The 26,464-nt window shown below is 46.2% G+C and overlaps 1 protein-coding gene across 1 annotated transcript in view; it reads right to left on the bottom strand.

Annotated features, from left to right (window-relative positions):
- The window catches only part of rtn1a (reticulon 1a), a 274,924-nt gene that overhangs the window by 167,769 nt on the left and 80,691 nt on the right, over positions 1-26,464 (bottom strand). Inside the window, exon 2 of the mRNA XM_070879452.1 lies at positions 10,278-10,316. Coding sequence (XP_070735553.1) covers positions 10,278-10,316 — 39 coding nt within the window. The remainder of the gene's footprint in view (positions 1-10,277; positions 10,317-26,464) is intronic.

The raw sequence follows: 26,464 nt of genomic DNA on the forward strand, positions 1-26,464 counted from the left end.
TCGAGTGACAGCGTCTTCATCTTCACGGTCTTCTTTCTCTTCCTCCTCTGACTGGGAAGGTTCCAGTTCTTGGGTATCTGAAATGAAAAAGGGACAAGGGTTGGGTTGTGGTGAAGGGAGAGGAGAAAGTAAGAAGTGCGTTCTTACACCATCTCTAGCTTGAGTCAGAAGAGATTGTGGGATGAGGGAGGAAAGGAAAGAATGAGGATTAGGTATGGAGATAACTTCATCACCAATCCCTTCAGCCCTGCCAGTGGCCACAGCCTCAGCAATGCTCCTTCCTATGATGGTCAGCACCGTCTCCTCCAGGGGGGTTAAAACATGTAGGCATGCTTGTCCTCTTCCAATTCTTTCCTGCTGCCTCCTGTTATGCACCACCTTCCCCTGCAAGAAAGAGGTAAGTGCGTCAGTGAGTGTCCTGCAAGATGTTTGGGTGGTGTGGCTGTCATGGTTGAATAACTGCCAGCATGTATCAGCTGTGGGTGCAAGATTTGCAACAGTGTTACATTTGTGAGGGCGATGTAAAGCATGTGAATTGAAGGGTTATGTACTGATTGATAGATATCATTGGTAGGTGGGTGATGGTGGGTGAATTGAGCAACGGCTAAGGCTATAGATTCAGTTGGTAGGATATGCAATTGAAGATTGAACTCACTCACCTTGACAACTCGTGTGAGATTGTTAAAACTTCTTCCTGTACTGCATCCATGTCCTTGAAGCTACACTTCCAGCATTAACTTCCGCTGCTACTTCTTCCCACTACCCACTGAGCATATGTCTAGAGGGCCTTCTGAGGATGTAGGATGTCTCTCCTCCCCTCCACGTCTTGCACCAAGACCTCCACAGTGTCGGAAAACCTTGGTGCTTGCTCTCTCGCATGTTCAGCCATTTCTCAGAATATCAAAGCATAAATTCACTTTTCAAAAAACTCCCACCACTTCTTGCAGCACCTCCTCTTTAAGAGGTGCAGTTTGCCTTTAAGTAACGCTAAACATTTGCGATATCTGGCCACCTGCTGATGCGTTCAGTCAATGAACAGCACGGGTAGCACTGGCTGCATGCAGCAATCATTTAAAACAGCAGGGAGCACAAATTTAACATTTTGCCTGCATCACAATGAGCAGGCACGGGTTAATCATGTACTGCAAGCTCCACACCCATTTTCAGGGGTTATTCAATTTAACCCCCAGCAAGTTTAAACCGACAATGAGAGAACATCTTTATCTTTTTTCTTAGGCTGAAATTGAATTCTTTCTCAACAAGTTTAAAAACACGGGACCAAATGGCTCCACAAATTAACAGAATATCAGGCATATAAAACGTTTCAGTAGCATCACAAGTTATTAAGGCCATAAAGAGTGCAAGCAATGTACAGGGGTTCATTTCTATTGGAATAGAAAATCAAAGCAGGGAGGCAATGTTAAATTTATATAGAATCTTGGTTAGACTATACTTAGAATAGTGTGTGCAGTTCTGGTCTCCGTAATACAAAAAGGATATTGATGCACTGGAGAAAGTCCATGAAAGATCTACCAGAACTGAGAGCATGCCTAAAACTGTGTAGGTTGGGACTCTTCTCTGGAAAAAATAATACAAAGAGGAGACTTGAGACAAGCCCTTAAAATTATATAGTGGTTTGAGAAAGAAAAACGGTTTCCACTTATGGGTGAGAACAGAACAAAGAGGCATAAATATAACAACTAACAAATCTTTGTATTCTTTCATAATGGCTGTGTAAGATTGCTTTGTTGTAAACTGTGCTCAGTTTCAATGGGGTTAATTTTAAATGGGAAGTGGGATCAGTGCGTGAAGGACCAGGGCGATTGAGAGCTCACCATGCTGGCGCAGTAGGAGACATGGAGAGATTTTAGCTCCCGGTCCTCATTTTTATTTGGATGGACTCTTGCCCAAACTCGGAAGGAATCAGTACCTGAGTAGCAGGCCGCAGTGGGATTTTGATCCGTAGGAGGCAGCCACCGGGGACCCAAAGGAGCAGTCCCCAATAATATGGTATGTTGTAAGGGAAGGGATCTGAAGGTGATCATAGTCAGGAGAGGGGGCAGAAGCTCTGGGCAGGGGAGGCCCAAAAGGGACCAGAGGAGCACTCCTGATCCTCCTGACAAAACCCAGCTCTACTTCTCCATCAACTGTATCGAACCCGCCATTGTCTCTATGTTGTCAGGCTGCTTGTCCAATATCCGATCATGGATGAGTCACAATTTCCACAAGTTATATATTGTCTTCAGTCCCCACCACCAGCCATATACCCTCACAACCGACTCCATTCCCCTACCCGGTCAATGAAAAAGGCTGTTCCCATTCTTGACATTCTATTCTACCCCAAATGGAACTTTCATCTCCATATATTCTCCATCACAAAGATTGACAATTTCCACCTCCGCCCTACTTTAATCTACCTTCTAGTGAAACCCTCAGCTATGCATTTGCCACCTCGAGACTCGACTATTCCGATGGCCAAATATTCTTGGTCATAAAGTTTGGTATAATAATGATGACCTTGTGGTCAGGTCAATATAAACGCATCAGTCCAAGGGACTTTAAAGCACAAATAGGACAACGTTTTAAGATGTTCTTTGCAATTTTTAATTTGCACTATGGGTAGGTAGAGGTTTTTAAATCAACATTCTCACTGATGAGGTCTTCCATTCTCAACAATTTGTAAACATCCAAAACTCAGCTGTACATATCCTATCCCACACCAGGTCCCATTCAGGACATCATCCCTGTCCTTGCTGACCTACATTGGAGGCTTTGTGGGATTGTAAACCAATTTTAAATTTTCATCCTTGTGTCTAAATCCTTTCATGGCTTCATCCTTCCATATCGCTTTTCCAGCCCTACAACCCTCTCCAGAATACTTCATTCTATGATTCTGGTCTTTTGCTCCCTTCATATGTCCCATCATTGGCAGCCACGCCCCCTCCATATGCCCACATTGGCAACCATGAGTTCAGCCCTCTTGGCCCCACGCTCTGCAATTCCCTGCCTAAACCCCTGCACTTCCTTCTCTTGCTTTAAGACTCTACTAAAAACCCACCTCTTTGACTAAGTTTTTGCTCACCCCATTGAATATCTCCTTATTTGGATTGGCGTCCATTTTTTGATTGGGCTCCTTTGAAGCACCTTGGGATATTTTTCTGTATTAAAGGCACTGTATAAATTGAAATTGTTGTTGATGCAAGAGCTGTGAATTGTCTAAGACTTTACATTGATGAGAGTAACTCTTTAGAAAAAATGGTCACGCTGCAAGAATCCCATAAAGTGCTCTCCTTGGGCTCAATTTTCCCCAGTTTTCTGCACCGTTGTTTGGTGTGCATAGTTTTTTTTTTGGAGTAAATAAAAATCTCCAAGTTTCCCCAAAGTTTCCGCACCATTCACTTAGGTATGTTTTTTTAGGCTACGATTTTTTTTGTATCATAGGGGCCGTAACCTGATGTCTGAGTCAGTTTGACATTTAAGGAAGTTTAGCCAATTTACATTTTTTTCTATGATGGCATATGTGACCACTCCTAAAAAACCTTCTGGGCAATTAACAAAAATCAGTGCATATTACAAAATCGGCGCAGAAAGACATCATTGTTTTAAGCCGAAGTTTTGGAGGGAGTGAAGAAGACAGAGAAAATGCATCATAAAGCTTAATTTTTTGAAAGTCAAACAGGAAAAATTGGAAGTTTAATGCAATTCTTGAATTTTTTCCAAAGTATCACCGCACCACCTCTCCTCTCCTCTCCAGGCTCGAGGGTCAGAGCGACGGCCAGCAGAATTGCTCCCTCGCCCGGACACAGGATCTCAGGGCTCAGCTTCAAAAGCCGGGGGAGGGGGGGGGGGGGGGTGGGGAGGAGGAGAGAAAGGGAGAGAGGTGGATGCCAAGCCCGTGTCCAGGTGAGGGAGTGATTCTGCCAGCCGACGCTTTGACCCTCGAGCTTGGTGAGGAGAGGTGCGGTGGTGTGGTGGTACTTTGAAAAAAAATCAAAAATTCAAGAATTGCATTACACTTTCTTGCCCCAAATGTCTTCATTGAATGCCTAGCTTCCCATTGTAAGCAAGCCTATCGCGCATGCGCAGACCAGGGTGTGGTCCATACTAGGGCATCCACCTTGGAGAGAGGGAAGAAGAGGTACGAGTGCTTTGTCCAACCGGTTTGTGGTTGTTGCAAAGCTACAATTTAATTATGGGGGCAATACTGACAAAGCCATACCTCGTGCAAGCTTTTTGCGTGATGGTGCTGCGGAGGAGAAAATTGATAGACAGCATCACCGGAGGAACCTCAGAGCATGTAGGATGATGGGCAGAAGACCTTACCCACGTTGGGTATATTGAGACAGGCATTCATACCTGCACCTGACTGATGCAGACTGTGAGAAGGCTGCGTTTCCACTAAGAAGCTGTAACCGAGATCTGTGAGTTAGTAAATGCAGACCTGCACCTGAGAAGCGTCAGGAGGACTGCTTTGTCAGTTGAAGTAAAGATTACAACTGCACTTTCATTTTATGCATCTAGATCATTCCAGACCACAACTGGGGATGTGTGCGCCATTTCTCAACATGCAACACATATCTGCATTCAGCAGGTGACTGTTGCACTATATGCCTGGAGTGATGACTACATAAAGTTCTCCATGCGTGACAGGGCTGTGGGCTTCTCCAGGATTGCTGGCTTCCCCAAGGTACAGGGCTGCATTGATTGTACCCACATCTCCTTTGGAGAATTTCAAGATGTTCAGGAACAGAAAAGGCTTCCACTTGATGAACGTGTAGCTCGTCTGTGACGACATGCATCATGTCAGTCTATGCAAGATATCCTGGGAGTGCCCGTGATGCTTTCATCCTATGCGAGAGCGTTACATCTGCCATGTTTCAGCAGCAGCCAGAAGGGCAGAGCTGGCTACTGGGGGGTCAAAGGGTATGGCCTCACCACCTGGCTCATGAGGCCCCTATGCATAACCCGGACGGGAGCGGGAATACAGCATGTCGCACATTGCGACGCAAATCATAATAGAGAGGACCATTGGCATCTTGAAGTAGTGTTTCTGATGCCTGGACTATTACTTGCAATACTCCCCTGAGATCGTCAGTCAATTCACGGTTGCCTGCTGCATGCTGCACAACTTAGCTACCATGAGGCAACAGCAGCTGGTACTAGAAGACCCACCTGAGGGGAGTGGCTTATGAGGAAGCTGCAGATGACGAGGAGGAGGAGGACGAGGACGCCATGCAACTATCTGAACCCAAAGCACAACGGCGGAGGAGTGCAGGCCGACGTGCCCCTTTAACAATTGCTCGAGCCTTGCGCCAGCAGCTCATCCATGAACGCTTTGCTGCCTGAAGGCTCAGCGGCAACTATTCAAAATGGACCATGTTTACTGTTTGGACCTGTTCTGTAATGTTGAGTTGTGTTAATAATGGAACAAATAATGTAAGTGATTCAGTTATAATTGAAAATATATTTTATTCAAAATGTTTACACATTTTTATACTTAACTTTAATAAAAATATTCTTGTATCAAACTTTAAACTATTCAGTTAAGATCACTTACAAACTTTTAAACTTGTAAATTTATATCACTTACAAAAACTTTAAATTTGAGAACAGTTAAACAACAACAACATAACAACAGTAACAACAACAACAGCAGCAACAAATAAAGGCTGCACTCCTCTCTCCTCCACCTTATTCTAAGACCGCTCGCTGCGTTTGGTCTTGTTGACTCCACCCATGCCCACAGGCGGTGGCGCAGCATTTCTTGGGTTGGTACCAAGCTTATTCTTTCGAGCATCTCAGGTAATGCGCACTTCTTGTCGGGGGACGTGGGCAGGCGGTAATGTGGAAGGTCCGGCTTGGGCCTCTTCAGAGTCTGGTCTGGGGATTGGAGTGGGAGTGGCAGTTAATTCCATCAATGGCCGTAGGGTCGAGGCATGTTCCCTTATTGCAGCAGCAATATTCCAACATTCCCTCCCTCATGTGCCCTGACAGCGTCTCAACTACCTCCAATATTACCTCCCTCATGTGCCCAGATAATGTATCAGCTACCTGCGACATTCCATCCTTAATGTGCCTGGACTGTGTTCCCATTTCTAGCAAGAGTGTTGTTACTTCCCCCAACATCTCCCGATGGTGTCCGGGAGTGATCGCGTAAGGTGAATGCTCTCCCCACTCATTGCCATCATCTGAACCACATCTGTTACATAGAAACATAGAAACATAGAAAATAGGTGCAGGAGTAGGCCATTCGGCCCATCGAGCCTGCACCGCCATTCAATAAGATCATGGCTGATCATTCCCTCAGTACGCCTTTCCTGCTTTCTCTCCATACCCCTTGATCCCCTTAGCCGTAAGGGCTATATCTAACTCCCTCTTGAATATATCCAATGAACTGGCATCAACAACTCTCTGCAGCAGGGAATTTCACAGGTTAACAACTCTCTGAGTGAAGAAGTTTCTCCTCATCTCAGTCCTAAAGGGCCTACCCCTTATCCTAAGACTATGTCCCCGGATCTGGACTTCCCCAACATCGGGAACATTCTTCCCGCATCTAACCTGTCCGGTTCCGTCAAAATCTTATACGTTTCTATGAGAACCCCTCTCATCCTTCTAAACTCCAGTGAATAAAGGCCCAGTTGATCCAGTCTCTCCTCATATGTCAGCCCAGCCATCCCTGGAATCAGTCTGGTGAACCTTCGTTGCACTCCCTCAATAGCAAGAACGTCCTTCCTCAGATTAGGAGACCAAAACTGAACACAATATTCCAGGTGAGGCCTCACTCAGACTCTGTACAACTGCAGTAAGACCTCCCTGCTCCTATACTCAAATTCCCAAGCTATGAAGGCCAACATACCATTTGCCTTCTTCACCGCCTGCTGTACCTGCATGCCAACCTTCAATGACTGATGAACCATGACACCCAGGTCTCATTGCACCTCCCCTTTTCCTAATCTGCTGCCATTCAGATAATATTCTGCCTTCATGTTTTTGCCCCCAAAATGGATAACCTCACATTTATCCACGTTATACTGCATCTGCCATGCATTTTCCCACTCACCTAACCTGTCCAAGTCATGCTGCAGCCTCTTAGTGTCCCCCTCACAGCTCACACCGCCACCCAATTTAGTATCATCTGCAAACTTGGAGATATTACACTCAATTCCTTCATCTAAATCGTTAATGTATATTGTAAAGAGCTGGGGTCCCAGCACTGAGCCCTGCAGCACTCCACTAGTCACTGCGTGCCATTCTGAAAGGACCTGTTTATCCCGACTCTCTGTTTCCTGTCTGCCAATCAGTTCTCTATCCATGTCAGTACATTACCCCCAATACTATGCGCTTTGATTTTGCACACCAATCTCTTGTGCGGGACCTTGTCAAAAGCCTTTTGAAAGTCCAAATACACCACATCCACTGGTTCTCCCTTGTCCACTCTGCTAGTTACATCCTCAAAAAATTCCAGAAGATTCGTCAAACATGATTTCCCTTTCATAAATCCATGCTGACTTGGACCGATCCTGTCACTGCTTTCCAAATGCGCTGCTATTTCATCCTTAATGATTGAGTCCAACATTTTCCCCACTGCTGATGTCAGGCTAACCGGTCTATAATTACCCGTTTTCTCTCCCCCTTCTTTTTTAAAAAGTGGTGTTACATTAGCTACCCTCCAGTTCATAGGAACTGATCCAGAGTCGATAAGACTGTTGGAAAATGATCACGAATGCATCCACTATTTCGAGGGCCACTTCCTTAAGTAATCTAGGATGCAGACTATCAGGCCCCGCGGAGTTATCGGCCTTCAATCCCATCAATTTCCCGAACACAATTTCCCGCCTAATAAGGATATCTTTCAGTTCCTCCTTCTCATTAGACCCACTGTCCCCTAGTACATTCGGAAGGTTATTTGTGTCTTCCTTCATGAAGACAGAACCGAAGTATTTGTTCAACTTGTCTGCCATTTGTTTGTTCTCCATTATAAATTCACCTGAATCCGACTGCAAGGGACCTACATTTGTCTTCACTAATCTTTTTCTCTTCACATATCTATAGAAGCTTTTGCAGTCAGTTTTTATGTTCCCTGCAAGCTTCCTCTCGTACTCTATTTTCCCCCTCTTAATTAAACCCTTAGTCCTTCTCTGTTGAATTCTAAATTTCTCCCAGTCCTCAGGTTTGTTACTTTTTCTAGCCAATTTATATGCTTCTTCCTTGGTTTTAACACTATCCTTAATTTCCCTTGTTAGCCACGGTTGAGCCACCTTCCCCGTTTTATTTTTACTCCAAACAGGGATGTACAATTACAATCCCGTATCTCAGGAGAGCACTCCTTCCCCTCCTCACCCTAGGTGTGGCTTGCTGCATCCCACTGGGGCCCACAGCTTCGGATTGTGAGGCCCTGAGTGTAGCTTGCTGCACCCCACTGGGACCCGCAGCCTCGGATAGTGAGACCCTGGATGTGGCTCACTTCACCCCAATGGGAGCCGCAGCCTCGGACAGTGTGAAACCAGGAATTGTCCCAATACTCGCACCACTCAGGAAAGGGGCTGGCATAGTGAGTAGAACAGTGGGGGCTTCATCCTCCCCCTCCCCGCCATGCTCTTGGTCTGGAAGGTCGGATTGGAAGATGTTCTCCTCTTCAGCCTGGTCAGGGTTGGCCTCAAGTTCTGCAAAATCTAACAGAACAGACAAATGGTTAGCAGCAGAGGAGGGGGAAGGGTGGCATGAGTAGGCTCACACAGCGCAGGCAGCAGGCTCATTTGAAGGACCACGATGAATGATAGCACACTGCATCAACCAAAGCGTAGCTGACGGAGACATCCCCATGAACCGAAGCATGGCTAGCCCACACAGTACTTAACATTTAGCAAAGCCAGGCTGTGGAATTTACTCTATCCCTCGAGTGTGGGCCCAGCTTGTGCAGTGGTGATTGCTTTTCTCCAGGCAGGACCCATCAAAGCAGCGATTCTCTCTTCCACGGGTGTCAGTGGGTGCCGATTTGCCGGGCCTCTTCCTGTTAAGCGTTCTCTCTCTTTTGTTGAGAGCCACCTTCCTCTGCAAAGATGAAAATATAACTTTTTAGAGAGGGTGCCTTTCTGCTGGGTGGGATATACAGATCGCCACATTTACAATTGCAATTCCAGTGAATAAATGAAAATATTACTTACACCAACTGCTTGACCAAGATCCTGCCAATTCTTTTTGCACTGGCCTCCGGGGTGGTCACCATCACACAGTAATCTTGTGAAAATTGGTTCCAGCGTTTCTTCATTTCTTTTGGTGTAACTTTTATTTGACCTCTGCTGGTGTCCAGCTCATGCCAACTGGCCTCAATTACAGTAACCAGGGCCTCTACTTCGTCCTGAGAGAAACTCTTGGTCCTTGAGCCACATTGCACATTGAAGCTCCGATTTTTTCTACTCAGAAGAAAAGTTCTCACACACAACTGACTCTTTAAAATGGCTGAATGCAGACCAAGAGGTGTACTGGGCATGCGCGCCCATACCAATCTCGTAGAAAAGGTCTTTTTTTCGCGCATGCGCAAAACGAGAGACCTCCTTTTTGTGGCGCAGACCTTAGGCTCCACCCCTAAAGCTAAAGGACAGGCTGTGCGGCGCCAATTTCAAAAATTACAACGGGGAAACTTTCAACTCTTTTTGGGCATAGTTGGGCTCAAAGAAAATGGGCGTAACTCTTCAAATATGTCAAAAAACGGCATTGTGGAAAATTGAGCCCCTTGTTCTCAGCAAAGATGAGAAAGAAAAGGGATAGAAACACGAGATCAAACTAAACCCAAGAGATTGAAAAATAATTGAGAAAAATAAAGAGCAACTGAGCTGTAAGCAATGTCAGGCCAGAAAATAAATATACAGCAGCTGATAATACACAATAGCTGTTCAGCTGAACAAAACTAGATTTCCAATGCTTTTTTAGGAATCATATTGCAAAATATAAACAAAGCACAAATAATTGCTGTCATCAGACTGATTTGCAATCCTATTGGTCTGCCCAGCAGATGAGAATATAAGGAGAGATATTGTGACATTGTGCAATGTAGGTTTTTGTTCACTACAACAGTAGGTGTAAATGATTTCTGGTTTAAGCCAATTTAATTTATTTTCGGGTTTAAATATGTAAAGAGATATTTGGAATAGTTTTCAATTACTGTATATATGCTGCTGACTTTTTCAGTTTTTTTTCCATTAATAAAAAAATTACAATCAATTAAACAATACTATTTAGGAAACTGCATTCATATTGAAGTGGAAGTGGTATGTTACCTTTTGTATTTAGGTTCTGATTCAGGAAAGGATGTCCAACTGGAAAGAAGATGGAAATATACAGTCAGTAAAACAATTACATGTATTATTTGTGACAAAACATTGATTTTTGTCCATGGTTTCTCCTGTTTACATTTAATTTTAAATAGATTTACCACCAGAATCAAAATGGAGATTACAACTACATCAAATGTCAGCAAGTTTGCTTTAATACTAGATGTCAGGTTTATTGACACCATATCATTTTGAAGAGGACAAAGCATTGTAACAATAATATCTTGATTGAAAAGTTGTTAAGAGTTAATGGACCACAGGAACACTTCCTGTAGTCTCATCAAGATGGGCTGCAGGAAGAAGACCACTTCCTTACAATCAGATAAATCAATTGAATGTGCTCTGAAAAAAAAGTGAGAATGCAATGTGGCTAATATCTATTGGGTTGGATTAAAATTTCTGCAAATTGCCAAATGCATATTTTGCAGTCCTCATCAATATTCTTCAAATAGCCACCACGGACACAAGCTTCTATTGTCTACATGTTATAAAGATTGCTGCTATTTATCCAGCCAATCACTTTTATCTGACAGAATAGCCTTCAAAGTAATGCCTGTACATCATAGAAATTCTGAATGAATATATATATATATTTTGTGTTTGTGTGGTTTATTTTGCTGCAGAGCATGGGGGTGAATTCTAACTTGTGAATGTTAATTTGAGCATACATAATTCATACAAAAACTATATAGGGCTAGAAATTCGGTGCACTTCAGACTCCTGTTCGCATTTGGGCGCGACGCTGGCAACGACTCCCGTCATATTCGGTGCCGGAGATCGTGACGTCATTGCCGGGTACATTGCCCCGTTAGAGACCCAGTCCCGAAATTAGCTTTCGCCTCCTGAAGCAACGCGGGGCGATAACAGCGACAGCTTCCGGGGACGCGTCTCGGGCGGCTGGCCGCTACTGGGGTAAAAATTAAACGGGAAGTGGCTGTGATGTATGCAACCCTAGGCAACCTGCATCATACCGCCACCAGAGGGCTTACCTGTTGGAGTCCCAAGGGATCCCAGCATCCCTTGGGAGCACTGTATATAAGCAGGCCTCCCATGCTGTACCGGCACTCTGGAGTTTGAATAAAGGAGCCAAGGTCACACTTACTCATTGTCTACAGTACTCAGTTGCATTACTTTATTATGAGCTTAACAACTGGCGACAAGATAACGAACAACCGCGCAAAAATGTAAAGAACTGTTGGTATCCTGGAGAAATTCTCAGGGGACGATTGGGAGGCCTTCGTGGAGAGACTCGACCAATACTTCGTGGCCAACGAGCTGGAAGGGGACGAGAACGCTGCCAAACGAAGGGCGATCCTCCTTACCGTCTGTGGGGCAACAACCTGTGGCCTCATAAAGGATCTTCTAGCTCCGGTGAAACCAACAACCAAATCCTATGAAGAACTGTGTACGCTGGTCTGGGAGCACCTAAATCCGAAGGAAAGCGTTTTGATGGCAAGGTATCGATTCTACATGTGTTAACAGTCTGAAGGCCAGGAAGTGGCGAGCTATGTCGCCGAATTGAGGCGCCTTGCAGGACATTGCGAATTTGATGCATTCCTTGAGCAAATGCCAAGAGACTTTTTTGTGCTTGGCATTGGCCATGAGGTTATTCTTCGCAAAGTATTGACTGTTGAAACACCGAATCTGAGCAAAGCCATAACGATAGCCCAGGCATTTATGTTAACCAGTGATAACACCAAATTTCGAAGCATAGAGAGATTTCGGCTAGTACTGTACACAAAGTAATGTCATTTTCAGGCAGGAATGCACATGGCAGAACGTACATGCCGGCAGCTGCACTACCTCAGATGACAGAGTCCGCCATCAATCGTTAACTGCCTCGCATTAACACCTTGTTGGCGCTGCGGAGGTGATCATCGAGCCCATCAATGCCGCTTCAAACACTGTGCAAAGGCTGTGGAACAATGGGACACCTCCAGCAAATGTGCAGATGAGCTGCAAACCCTGCAAACCACCACGTTGCAGAGGAGGATCGATCCATGGTGGATCAGGCTGGACTAGAGACTTGAACCGAGGAAGCAGAAGTGTACGGGGTACACACCTTCACCACGAAATGTCCACCGATCATGTTAAAAGTTGAACTAAACGGAATTCCAGTATCCATGAAACTGGACACGGGCGCGAGTCAGTCTATCATGAGCAAAAAGGCCTTTGACAGGATGTGGTGTAACAAGGTACAAAGGCCCAAGCTTAGTTCTTAGCTTGGTATGAAAGGGGCTAACAACACTAAAGAGCTGATCCTTGTAATTGGCAGCGCAGCAGTAAAAGTCTCCTATGATGGAGCAGTGCAGGAACTCCCACTCTGGATTATACCAGGAGATGGCCCCACACTGTTCGGCAGAAGCTGGCTGGGAAAAATCCGCTGGAACTGGGACGACATCCAAGCACTCTCGTCCGTCGACAACACCTCATGTGCCCAGATTCTGAGCAAGTTCCCGTCGTTGTTTGAGCCAGGCATCGGAAGTTTCTCGGGGGCGAAGGTGCAGATCCACTTGGTTCCTGGTACACGACTCATCCACAACAAGGCATGGGCGGGGTCATATATGATGCGAGAGAAAGTGTAAATTGAGCTGGGCAGACTGCAGCGAGAAGGCATCATCGCGCCGGTTGAGTTCAACGAGTGGGCCAGTCCAATTGTTCCGGTTCTCAAATGCGACGGCACGGTCAGAATTTGTGGGGACTATAAATTAACCATTTTTCACTACAGGACCAGTACCCGCTACCCAAGGCAGATGACCTATTTGCGACCCTGACTGGAGGAAAGACGTTCACCAAGTTGGACCTGACCTTTGCCTACATGACGCAGGAGTTGGCGGAACCGTCGAAAGGCCTCACCTGCATCAACACGCACAAAGGTCTGTTCATCTACAATAGATGCCGTTTGGGATTCGATCGACCGCGGCCATTTTCCAAAGGAACATGGAGAGCCTGCTAAAGTCGGTTCCGTGCACCGTGGTTTTCCAGGACGACATACAGGTCGGGACACCGTCGAACACTTGAAGAACCTGGAAGAGGTACTAAATCGGCTAGATCGCATGGGACTCAGGTTGAAACGCTCGAAGTGTGTTTTTCTGGCGCCAGAGGTTGAGTTCTTAAGAGGGAAGAATCGCGGCAGATGGCATCAGACCCACCGACGCCAAGATGGAGGCCATCAAGAATGCGCCGAGTCCACAGAACGTGATGGAGCTGCGGTCGTTCCTGGGACTCAACTATTTTGGTAATTTCCTACCCGGGTTAAGCACCCTGCTAGAACCCCTAGATGTGCTACTATGCAAGGGAGATGACTGGGTATGGGGGAAATCACAAGAGGCTGCTTTTGAGAGAGCCAGAAATCTGTTATTCTGTATGACCCATGTAAACGTTTGGTGCTAGCTTGTGATGCGTCTTCATACGGGGTCGGGTGTGTGTTACAAGCTAACGAATCGGGAACATTGCAACCGGTCGCCTATGCATCCAGGAGTTTGTCCAAGGCCGAAAGGGCCTACAGCATGATTGAAAAAGAAGCTCTGGCATGCGTTTACAGGGTGAAAAAAATGTACCAGTATCTGTTTGGTCTCAAGTTTGAGCTAGAAACTGACCATAAGACGCTCATATCGCTATTCTCAGAGAGCAAAGGGATTAACAACAACAATGCCTCTGCTCGCATCCAAAGATGGGAGCTCACGCTGTCTGCATACAACTATGCAATCCGCCACAGACAACTGCGCTGATGCAGTCGGCTACCATTGCCCACTACCGGTGTGTAAATGGCACAGCCTGCAGACTTTATCAATGATTTGGATGAAGGAATTGAGTGTAATATCTCCAAGTTTGCAGATGACACTAAACTGGGTGGCGGTGTGAGCTGTGAGGGGGACGCTAGGAGGCTGCAGAGTGACTTGGACAGGTTAGGTGAATGGGCAAATGCATGGCAGATGCAGTATAATGTGGATAAATGTGAGGTTATCCACTTTGGGGGCAAAAACGAGAAGACAGAATATTATCTGAATGGCGGCAGATTAGGAAAAGGGGAGGCGCAACGAGACCTAGGTGTCATGGTTCATCAGTCATTGAAAGTTGGCATACAAGTACAGCAGGTGGTGAAGGCGACAAATGGCATGTTGGCCTTCATAGCTAAGGGATTTGAGTATAGGAGCAGGGAGGTCTTACTGCAGTTGTACAGGACCTTGGTGAGGTATCACCTGGAATATTGTGTTCAGTTTTGGTCTCCTAATCTGAGGAAGGACATTCTTGCTATTGAAGGAGTGCAGCAAAGGTTCACCAGACTGATTCCCGGGATGGCAGGACTGACATATGAGGAGAGACTGGATCAATTGGGCCTTTATACATTGGAGTTTAGAAGGATGAGAGGGGATCTCATAGAAACATATAAGATTCTGACAGGACGAGACAGGTTAGATGCGGGTAGAATGTTCCCGATGTTGGGGAAGTCCAGAACCAGGGGGGACAGTCTTAGGATAAGGGGTAGGCCATTTAGGACTGAGATGAGGAGAAACTTCTTCACTCAGAGTTGTTAACCTGTGGAATTCCCTGCCGCAGAGGGTTGTTGATGCCAGTTCATTGGATATATTCAAGAGGGGGTTAGATATGGCCCTTACGGCTAAGGGGCATCAAGGGGTTTGGAGAGAAAGCAGGAAAGGGGTACTGAGGGAATGATCATCCATGATCTTATTGAATGGTGGTGCAGGCTCGAAGGGCCGATTGGCCTACTCCTGCACCTATTTTCTATGTTTCTATGTTTGCTCTTGGTGATGGATGCATTTGAAAATGAAAAGTCAACCGTTACGGCCCACCAGATCAGGACCTGGACCAGCCAGGATCCTTTACAGTCCCTTGTAAAAAAAAAAAACTGTGTCCCCCATGGGAGCTGGTCCAGCATCCCAGTGGAGATGCAAGAAGAGATCAAGCCATTCCAGCAACACAAAGACGAAATGTCCATACAGGCGGACTGTCTTCTATGGGGTAATCATGTGGTTTTGCCTAAGAAAGGTAGGGAAACGTTCATACGCGACCTACACAATACCCACCAGGCACAGTAATGATGAAAGTTTTAGCCAGATCACGTGTGGTGGCCCGGCATCGACTCAGGTTTAGTCATGCATGCGCCAATGCAACACTTGCTCTCAACTGAGCAATGCACCCAGAAAGGCACCGCTAAGTTTATGGTCATGGCCCTCCAACTTTGGTCTAGGATCCACGTTGACTTTGCGGGCCAGTCTCTTGGCAAAATGTTTTTCGTTGTTGTGGATGCTTATTCAAAATGGATTGAATGTGTAATAATATCTGTAAGCACGTCCACTGCCACCATCGAAAGCCTATGAGCCATGTTCGCCACGCACGGCCTGCCTGATGACCTGGTCAGCGACAATGGGCCGTGTTTCACCAGTGCTGAATTCAAGGAATTCATGACCCTCAATGGGATCAAGCACGTCACATCTGCCCCGTCCAAACCATCAAGAAAAGCTTGAAACGTGTGTCGGAAGGCTCCCTGCAGACCCGCCTGTCCCGAGTGCTCAGCTACCGCACCAGATCCCACTCGCTCACCGGGGTTCCCCCAGCCGAGCTGCTCATGAAAAGGGCGCTCAAAACAAGGCTCTCTTGTCCACCCTGATCTCCATCATCACGCCGAGGGCAAGCGGCATCAAAAAAGCATGTACCATGATCGCGCAAATTTGTCACGCAATATTGAAGTCAATGACCCCGTATTTGTACTCAACTATGGACATGGCCCCAAATGGCTTGCTGGCACCGTCATAGCCAAAGAAGGGAGTAGGGTGTTTCAGGTCAAACTTGCCAATAGACTAACGTGCAGAAAGCATTTGGACCAAACTAAACTGCGATTTTCAAACAGCTACGAGCAACCCAAAGAGGACACCACCAACTTCGACCCTCCAACACACACACAGACATCACGGTTGACCATGAAGCTGAGCTCACCATCCCCAGCAGCCCGGCAAGGCCAGCTGCCCAGCGAAGAGCCAACCAATTCACCCACACCTGCATTTCTACCGAGACGATCGACAAGGGAGCGAAAAGCCCCAGAACGTCTCACCCTGTAAATAAGTGTACTATTGACTTTGGGAGGGAGACATGTTATGTATGCAACCCTAGGCAACCTGCATCATACCGCCACCAGAGGTCTTACCTGTTGGAGTCCCAAGGGATCCCAGCATCCCTTGGGAGCACTGTATATAAGCAGGCCTCCCATTCTGTACTGGCACTCTGGAGTTTGAATAAAGGAGCTAAGGTCACACTCACTCATTGTCTACAGTACTCAGTTGCATTAATTTATTATGAGCTTAATAGTGGTCAAGTGCAGAAAAAAAATTACCTTTTTGTTGCCGCTTCTCATGCGGTTTCTTCGCGGGGTTGTGGCCGCGATCACTCAGCCCGGCACTCTGTTCGCGTGTCGGGCTGATTGTGCAGAATCCCCACTCCCCGGTGATCCAGGTAGGTGTCCTTTTCTTTGGCAGAGTGGGCCCTTCACTATAATTGTGGGAAGAGACCCTCCAACACGGCAGCGATATGCAGCCAAATGTTTAGCGCTGCTGCGGCGGCCCCCCCTCCCCCCACCTTACGGCCCCAGGAAGGAATTGGAACACTCGATTTAGCGCTCCACTTTCTTCCAGGAGCAGGCAGTAACCCGAAGTTAGCGAGTGGGGTGGAACTTAGCCTGGAGCCAAGTTCTACGCCTACCGGATGGTACCGTCCTCAAGCGGGGCAAGAATGAATTTCAAAAAGGTTGCTATCTTAGCACAAGTGGATTGCACCAGCTGGGAAACTCTGCTGCTGACCCTGGCAGGGATCTGGTGGTGGGGTGGAAAAGGAGGATGGAAATAGCAATAGAAACTGGCAACTATAATGCAATCAGAAGTCTCAGGCATAGCAGCCATTGAATTAAGGTCTATTGACCTACTTTCTGAATAATGCCAGCCTGAGGCTTTGGGAATCCAAGCAATGATGATGGCGACGACGACGACAGTGACGACAACTTTCACTTATTTCATCATCATAGGCAGTCCCTTGGAGTCGAGGATGACTTGCTTCCACACTAAAAGTGAGTTCTCAGGTGACTGAAGAGTCCAATAGGGACCTACAGTCTGTCACAGGTGGGGCAGATGGTGATTGGGGGGCCTGAGGTGCCATGCGCTGTCTACACTTGGCTTCAGCTTGCTTTCGGCGAAGAGACTAGAGGTCTTCAGTGCCTTCTCGGATGCTTTTCCTCCACTTTGGGCGGTCTTGAGCCAGGAATTCCGAGGTGTCGTTGGGAATGTTAAATTTTTTCAAGGAGGCTTTGAAGGTATCCTTGAAGCGTTTTCTCTGCCCACTTGGGGCTCGCTTGCTGTGTCGGAGCTCCAAGTAGAGCGCTTTTTTGGGGAATCTCGTGTCAGGCATGCAGACGATGTAGCCCGTCCAGCGGAGCTGATCGAGTGTGGTCAGTGCTTCGATACTAGGGATGTTACCTGAATAGTCAGTTGCTGTATTTGAACAGCACCAGATCTTTAGTTATGAGTAATATAGCTAAAATTGTTGTAATCTTTGTATTAAAAGGACTACAAAATAATAATTTTATAGCAGTGTTTCTCAAATTGGAGTCTGCAGACCCCTGAGGGTGCGTAGAGACCTTCCAGGGGGTCCCCGACCGGAGGTAATTTCAAGCCTGCTTCTCTTTATAAAACCGACACTGATTCAGTTCTTGCGAATTATTCTAGCGGCTGGGCATGCCCCCTCACAGAGGCTGACAGCTCTCGCTCACTTTTGCAATGAGCGCTCCCTGTCGGTCGAGCCGATTCCGCTCCCTGGCACCTGTGCCATCCTTTCAACACGTGATCACAGTGCTAGCAGGGCCCTTCAAACACGTGCCTGAATGTGTTCACACAAACACTTACAATCCCACAGTGCAGCTGTTACAGAACATGCCAGTGGGTCTGTATGGCAGTGAGTCATGCTTCTAGCAGCATCCCAGCATGTGCATGGGTGCTCGTGCCCTCACTCATCTTGGCCAGCCAATTGGTGACCTTCTGTTGCTGCGGAGTACCCAGAATTGGTGCGAGAATCAGGCACGCCCATCTCACTGATATCTGCAAGTAAGTTTTCTTAAAAGTATTAGTAAAACTCTATTTACATGCAGCACTTTCATATTACGACTATTATATAGTATTATAATTTAGATGAGGGTCGTCCATGATTACTAATCCATTTGAAAAGGGGTCCTTCAACCAGAAAAGTTTGAGAATCACTTGTTAGAGAGCTTGTAAAGAGATACAATGGGGTAGAAATTCACCACCGCCGGAAACCTGGCGCACCTACCGTTTTCTAGGTTGACTCTTGATCCATTGTCAGCACTTTGGCAATTCTTTTGGAGCGAACCGGAAGTCGGTCAGAATGGGGGCAGAAGTGCAGCGGTAAGTGCTGGTGAGGGGTGGAAGTGGGGGAAGGCACTGTCAGTCAGCGGCGGAGCGATGGTGACGTCACTGCGCGTGTGCGTCACCACGTCTCTCCCTCATTTAAAGGGCAGGGAAACACCAATTGTTTAGGTTCGGCCCACTGGGCCACCAGGAAGGGTTTCAGCCGGGGCAACAGCCTGACACCCAAGAGGGGGTGCCAAGCTGCCTGTTGGTGGCCCGGCCGAACCCATGGTCATAATTGTCTGGCCGATTGGGAAGTTGGCCGTCAAAAAAAAAATGGCGGCCGCGGCAGTGTGCCCTCCCCTTGAAGGGTCGCCACGCTGCCATTTCTCACACACAGAATACAAGGTGCACCGACAGAAAAAGCTGGCGGGAACACCACGAGGCGGATCGTGGATTTTTTAAACTAAATTTCGCGGAGGGTTCCATGGAGGTGCGGGAGAGCGGTGGTGTGCGTTTTGATGATGCGCTTAGGATGGTTGGCAGCAGCGGAGTGGAAGTGGGGACTGCCAGAACAATCCCCGAGGTGAATTTCGATTGTGGCAGCCACTGGACTGGAAGTTGGCAGCCGCTCGACTCTACCGCCTGACCGCCGCTTTCTGGCGGTAAGTGGCCTTTTTGGGAGGCTGAATTTTGGCCCCAATATTTGTACACACAGACCTACTATATTGGTGTTCCTTTACATACGTCCTCGATAATTCTAGTTCACTGCAGATTAACAAATTAAAACCCCAGTTATATGAATAAATAATACGTTTAAAGAAAATTGTAGTTAAGTTCAACCGTTCTGAAATAATACAGTACTATTAGCCAACACTTTGAAAAGTATTGACAGATACTTTTTTGTTGTATTCACATTTTCTAAATTTACTGGAAGCAAATTACCAGGAAACAGTGAAGATGGATTCAACTGTCCAAATTTAAGGTTTTTAACTCAAAGATAAATTCATACTTTGAGAACTGCAGTAAAACCTTTGTATTGTATTGTAGGAGGGGCAAACCAAGCACACACAAAAAGTAAAATAGGCCCTTTCAACAACATAGCTTTCATATGTTCCTACAGTGTTCAAATGAAAAACAATGAGAGCAGATGGCACAGCATGTTGGTCCTATAAGGTTCATGAAATGCTAAGACAGGTTCATGAATTTGAAACTGTCACCAAGAAACAGGTTGACCATTGCTATCAATTGAATATAGTGCATGCTATGGAGAGGAGGTATTTTAACGGGAGACAAAACAACACGGTTATCTGTGACACCAAGTAGAATACATAAAAGCCCATTCCATCACTGTACTGTCAAGCACAGCATAATTATTTGCTAAAATTACTTCACACCCAAACACAGTTTTGTTATGTACTCTACATCAAAACAACAATCCAGCATTCAGAAATAATCACTGTAGGATCAACCCATAACAGTGAGGTAATAAAAAAGACAATTCCTGGGGAAATATTGTAGTGGGAACATTGGAGATTTAGGGCTAGAAATTTGGTTTTCGAAAATGCTATTTTTGCGCCAAAATTACCGTTTTTGCTTTGCTATCGCTATCAGGCCTTAAATTCAACCTTTAATTTGCACAGCACTAAAAATCGACGTTAGTCCGAGGCCAATACGAGAGGGGCTTTGGGAGGGTAGAAAAACACCAAAAAATCAATTAGAAAAAACAAAAAAGAAAGTTCACAAACCATTTACAAAACACTTATCTATTGAATCGCTGCAAAACAATTAAAAAATAAAAACGTTAATACCTTTTTGCAGGTTTTCGCACACCGCTGCTGGCAGGGCTGCTACAATTGCTTTTTCCCGGTTGGTATTCTGAGCACAGAATGCGGGTGCGGAGAGACACAAATTTCTGGTGAAAACATTATTTCGACTGTTGCAAGACGGGGCCCCTCTCCCAGCGGCACGTGGAAAGAGCTGTTGCACAAAGGTCACTGAATTTCCCGCCAACCGGTTTTTGCTAAAAAGGGTGTAAGAGCACCAAAAATCCAGTCGCAAAAATCGCCGAATTTCTAGCTCTAAAACTTTGGATTCTTTTAATGAGATAGCTTTATTTCAGTGGCTTAGTGAAGATATACAGAACGGACAAGTATGAAGCCCAATCTGGTTTTGCGCTTTAAGGTAAAAACCAACACGAAATACACACAGATCTGAACATCATCTACTTTTCATTTGTTATTTCTGTTCCTCAAAGTGACTGATGTCTCACTCAGACATGCATGTTTCAGAGTTTAAGTCACTGCTCATATTCAGAAACAAATAGACTTTGCATATTGACGAACAGGAAAGGAGTGACCCTGAATTTGGGGTCGGAGGTGTACCTATGGAATACGCCTCGAACCCATGAAAGGTCTATGAACTTACCTCCCGGCTGCAAAGCTATGGAGAGCTCGGGTCCTGGGCCAGCAGGCATGCACCTGTGCAAATCCCAGGGACGCAGGCGGTTTGGAAGAGTCCCTGGGATCCAATGAGAAAGGAGGATTTCATTCACGAACAGAATCCCGATAAACGCTAATGGAATCCCAAAATAATTAAACAATTTAGGCAACTACAATAAAAATAAATGTTCTGATTTTCAAATTTAATTAAAAATCACTTCAATACAGCAAATACAATAAAAATTTATTTAAAAAAAATAAATGTAACATTTTAATCCAGGCCAAAATTTGCATAAACTAATTTTGTGTTTGTGCATCAATTTTTATTTTGATATTTTTAATGCCTATGCCTGCTTTTACCAAGCTTAAGAGTTTCATAGAATGGTTACAGCACAGAAGGCCATTCGGCCGTTGAGCCCGTGCCAGCTCTCTGCAAGAGCACTTCAGCTAGTTCCACTTCCCTGCCCTTTCCCCATAGCCCTGCAAATTTGTTTCCTTCAGGTACTTATCCAATTCCCTTTTGAAAGGCACGTGTGAATCTGTTTCCACCACCCTTTCAAGCAGTGCCTTCCAGATCCTAACCACTCGCTGCATAAAAACAGTTTTTCCTCGTGTCACCTTTTGTTCTTCTGCCAATCACCTTAAATCTGTGTCCACTGATTCTCGATCCTTCCGCCAATGGGAACATTGTCTCTCTATCTAGAACCCTAATGATTTTGAGCACTTCGATCAAATCTCCTCTCAACCTTCTCTGCTCTGAGAACAGCCCCAGTTTCTCCAATCTATCCACGTAACTGAAGTCCCTCATCCCTGGAACCACTCTTCAATATCTTTTCTGCACCTTTCTCATTCTTCCTAAAGTGCAGTGCCCAGAATTGGACACAATACTCCAGTGGAGGCCGAACCAGTGTTTTATAAAGGTTCATCATAACTCCCTTGCCTTTGTACCCCATGTCTCATGGGCATTTGCTGGGCAGTAGTTGAGCAAATAGCCCAATTCTGTGCCAGCGAAAGTGAATTTTCAGTAGGTTCGGTGGATTGGTCAAGGCGTACCTTGATAGATCGCAAGTTCCGGGTTTTCACACATGTGCAGCGTATGTGGAAACTCGGAACTTGCGGGTCCTTTCAGAAAGCTTACGACAGCATACACAATCATCGGGACCACAAATTCCAGGCCAATATTTCATGCTGAGAGTGCTTCTATATCAATATCATGCATCAGGAACAGAAGATCTTACAACTAAATAATGCATTGTAGCTAATTTTATCTTGTATATATAATATTACAGAGCACTTAGATGCAGGTTTGAAAATAAATCAGGAGCTTTTAACTCGTCAAGCGCTAGTTGTGATATTTGTTGCTTGTTGCATTAACTGTCTGTGACGTTTACATTCAGTACTGTACTCATTTTGTTCAAAGCTGAATCTTATTAGCCAGTTCAGGTATCAATTCAAGCTTGTAATGATTGGTTTCATAATTAGTGCTGCTAAATGTGTCTATATACCCAATGGCAAAATTCTTAAATGAATTTCTCCCTTTAGATTCAACAGTGAACGAAAATCACAATGCACAGAACTGACAGATTCCTTTTTCCTGATGAAGTGATTTCTCTATAAAAGTACACCGTAATACATTTTAGGGAGAAACAGACCATCCGTCCATCTAGCCAGCCCATCCAATTATCCCCTTTCTTTCTTATGACATATTTTGATATATATTAATGGCCAGGACTTAAGTATACAGGGCATAATTTAAAAGTTTGCAGATGAAACAAAACTTGGAAATGTAGTAAACAGTGAGAAGCATAGTAACAGACTTCATGAGGACACAGACAGACTGGTGAATCATAGAAATTTGCAGTACTGAAGGAGGCCATTTCGGCACATCGTGTCCACGCCAAGAGCTATCCACCCTAATCCCACTTTCCAGCTCTTGGTCCGTAGCCTTGTCGGTTACGCCACATAAGTGCACATCCAAGTATTTTTTAGTGAGGCTTTCTGCCTCTACCACCCTTTCAGGCGGTGAGTTCCAGACCTCCACCACCCTCTGGGTGAAGAAATTTCCCCTCATATCTCCTCTAAACCTCCCCCCAATTACTGTAAATCTATGCCCCCTGGTTGTTGACCCCTCTGCCAAGGGAAACAGGTCCTTCCTGTCATGGATTCAACTATCATTGTAACCCATGTATAAGCTGACCTAAGTTGTACACCTTGAGAACATTGACCACAAGGGGGGGAATTTGTGGGAGACACTCCTAACCTGGACTTTCAGGTATAAAAGGGGAAGCTCCATCCATCTTCAGTACTTGAGGTCTTGGTAATAAAGGTAACTGGTCACAGAGTGACCTTCTCTCAAGTATGGGCCTCGTGTGCATTTATACTGTATAGTAAGGACATATCATTGGAGACGAGAAACTGGGATTTAAACCACGCGAGCATGGCCACTAGCAGCACAGAAGAGAGGTACTGTGTTGGTGATGATTGGGACGACTTTATTGAGAGACGACAGCAAATTTTTGTCACTAAGGAATGGCTGGGACAGGATACGGCCGACAAACACAGGGCTCATCTCCTGACGGTTTGTGAATCGAAAACGTACTCCCTGATGAAGGACCTTCTAGCGCCAGAGAAGCCGGCAGACAAGACGTTCGAAGAGCTCAGTAAGTTGGTCGGGAATACCTTAAGCCGGCGAGCAGCATGCACATGGCGAGACACCGGTTTTGCACTCCCCGGCGGCGAAAAGGGAAAAGCGTTCCTGACTTCGTGGCAGATCTCCGGCGATTGGCAAGCCTATGTAAGTTCACATATGCATACAGACCGGAGATGCTGGGAGACTTTTTTTTTTTTTAAATTGAGGGCATCTGGCACGCTGGGGTTTTCAGGAAATTGATTGAGACCAAAGACTTGACCCTGGAAACGGCGGCTCTGATAACCCAGACATTTATCTCAGGGGAGGAAGAGACCAGAATGATATATGACAAAAATCTTGGCTCAAATGTGGCAAATGACCAGGGAGTCAACATTGTTAACGCGGCACACAGTTCTTTAGGCAGACAAGGGTAATCGGACATGCCCCAGCATGTAGTCGAACCCAAAGGGGGAATTCAACAGAGACAATGGCTAGCTGAGCGGCGATTCATGCCATCGCAATGGACAATACGGCCAGTAATGGGGCCATCAACACCTGTTAATGGTGCGCTTAAGGACAGTTACAGAGACAGACAGTCAGACGATCGACTGGGAATGGACCTTTTGTTTCCAACAACGGGGCCTCCAGCTCATGTTGGAGGTGTGAAGGCAAACACCCAGCCAGGGCTTGCAGGTATCAGCAATATACCTGCAGAAACTGCAACGTCAGCGGTCACTTGGCGCATATATGCAGGAAGCCTGCAGCCAGGTTGATGTACGAGGAGGACAGGCCCGATATAAGCCCTACGAAGCCAAATGAATACTGGGGGAAAAATCGCTGGACGCTGAAGTTCAGCAAGTTCATGTGGAGCACACATACAGTTCATATACCAGGACGCCACCGATAATGATGAAAGTGCTCCTCAATGGCAGCCCAGTATTAATGGAGCTAGACACAGGGGCCAGCCAGTCCCTGATGAGTATCAAACAGTTCGAAAGGTTGTGGGTGTCCAAGGCAAGGAGGCCAAAATTATTGCCGATTGACGCACTGTTACGAACATATACAAAGGAGATCATTCCAGTGCTAGGCAGCGTCACGGTAGTCGTGACCCAAAAAGATTCAGTGAACAGGTTGCCACTCTGGATTGTCCCGGGGGATGGTCCCGCACTACTGGGGAGAAGTTGGCTTGCTGTCATGAACTGGAAATGGGGTGATGTCAATGCAATTTCTTCTGTGGAGCGAGTATCATGCTCACAGGTCCTGGACAAATTTGACTCATTATTTCAACCCGGCATCGGCACTTTCTTGGGGGCCAAGGTAGTGATTCACATAAACCCGGACGCCAGGCCAGTATACCACAAGGCCAGAGCGGTGCCGTACGTGATGCGGGAAAAGATAGAATGCGAATTGGACCGACTGCTGAGGGAAGGCATCATCTCGCCAGTCGAATTCAGTGACTGGATAAGCCCGATCGTGCCGGTGCTCAAGGCGGATGGGTCGGTCAGGATATGTGGCGATTACAAGGCCACCATCAATCGGGTGTCACTCCAAGACCAGTACCCACTACCAAGAGCGGAGGACCTCTTTGCAACGCAAACTTTTTTCAAAATTGGATCTGACCTCAGCTGACATGACCCAGGAGCTGGCGAGTGAGTCGAAGAAGCTGACCACCATCACGACACACAAGTGGTTGTTTGTGCATAACAGATGTCCGTTCGGGATTCGTTCGGCCGCCGCGATCTTTCAGCGAAATATGGAAAGCCTCCTCAAGTAGATTCCAAGGACGGTGGTTTTCCAAGACGACATCCTCATCACGGGTCGCGATACTGAACAACACCTCCATAACCTGGAGGAGGTGCTACGCAGACTGGACCGGGTAGGGCTGCGACTGAAAAAGGTGAAGTGAGTCTTCTTAGCTCCAGAGGTAGAATTTCTGGGGAGGAGGGTAGCAGCAGACGGGATCAGACCCACTGCATCCAAAACGGAAGCGATCCAGAGAGCACCCAGACCCCGCAACACGATGGAACTGCATTTGTTCCTGGGGCTCCTGAACTATTTTGGTAACTTTCTTCCCAAATTGAGCACGCTGGTCGAGCCGCTACACGTGCTCCTACGCAAAGATCACGATTGGGTCTGGGGGGACAGCCAGGAAAGGGCTTTTGATGGAGCACGCAACTGGTTATGCTCCAACAAACTGTGAACGTTATATGACTAGTGTAAGAAACTTTTTCTAACGTGCGATGCGTCGTTCTATGGGGTCGGGTGTGTGTTACAGCATGTGAATGCCAATGGTCAGTTACAGTCGGTAGCTTATGCCTCCAGAAGTCTGTCCCAGGCAGAAATGGGCTACGGGATGGTAGAAAAAGAAGCACTAGTGTCATGTATGTAACCTTCATGTAACAACACTGCAATACTGTATATACCTGAGAAATGCACACATTGACCACAGTGGGTGAACTTGTGGGAGACACTCCTCACCTGGTCATCCAGGTATATAAATGGAGGTCCCACGCAAGGTCATCACTTCTTGGTCCTGTGAATAAAGATGCAGGTCACAGAGTGACCTTGTCCATAGAATGTGCCTCGTGTGGATTTGTGGTATTGTGTAACGACTTTACAGCTAGCATGTGTATATGCAGTAAAATAAAATGCACCAGTCCCTGTTTGGCAGGAAGTTTGAGCTGGAGACAGATC

The sequence above is a fragment of the Pristiophorus japonicus genome, chromosome 4 (assembly GCF_044704955.1).
Source record: "Pristiophorus japonicus isolate sPriJap1 chromosome 4, sPriJap1.hap1, whole genome shotgun sequence".
NCBI classification, from domain to species: domain Eukaryota; kingdom Metazoa; phylum Chordata; class Chondrichthyes; family Pristiophoridae; genus Pristiophorus; species Pristiophorus japonicus.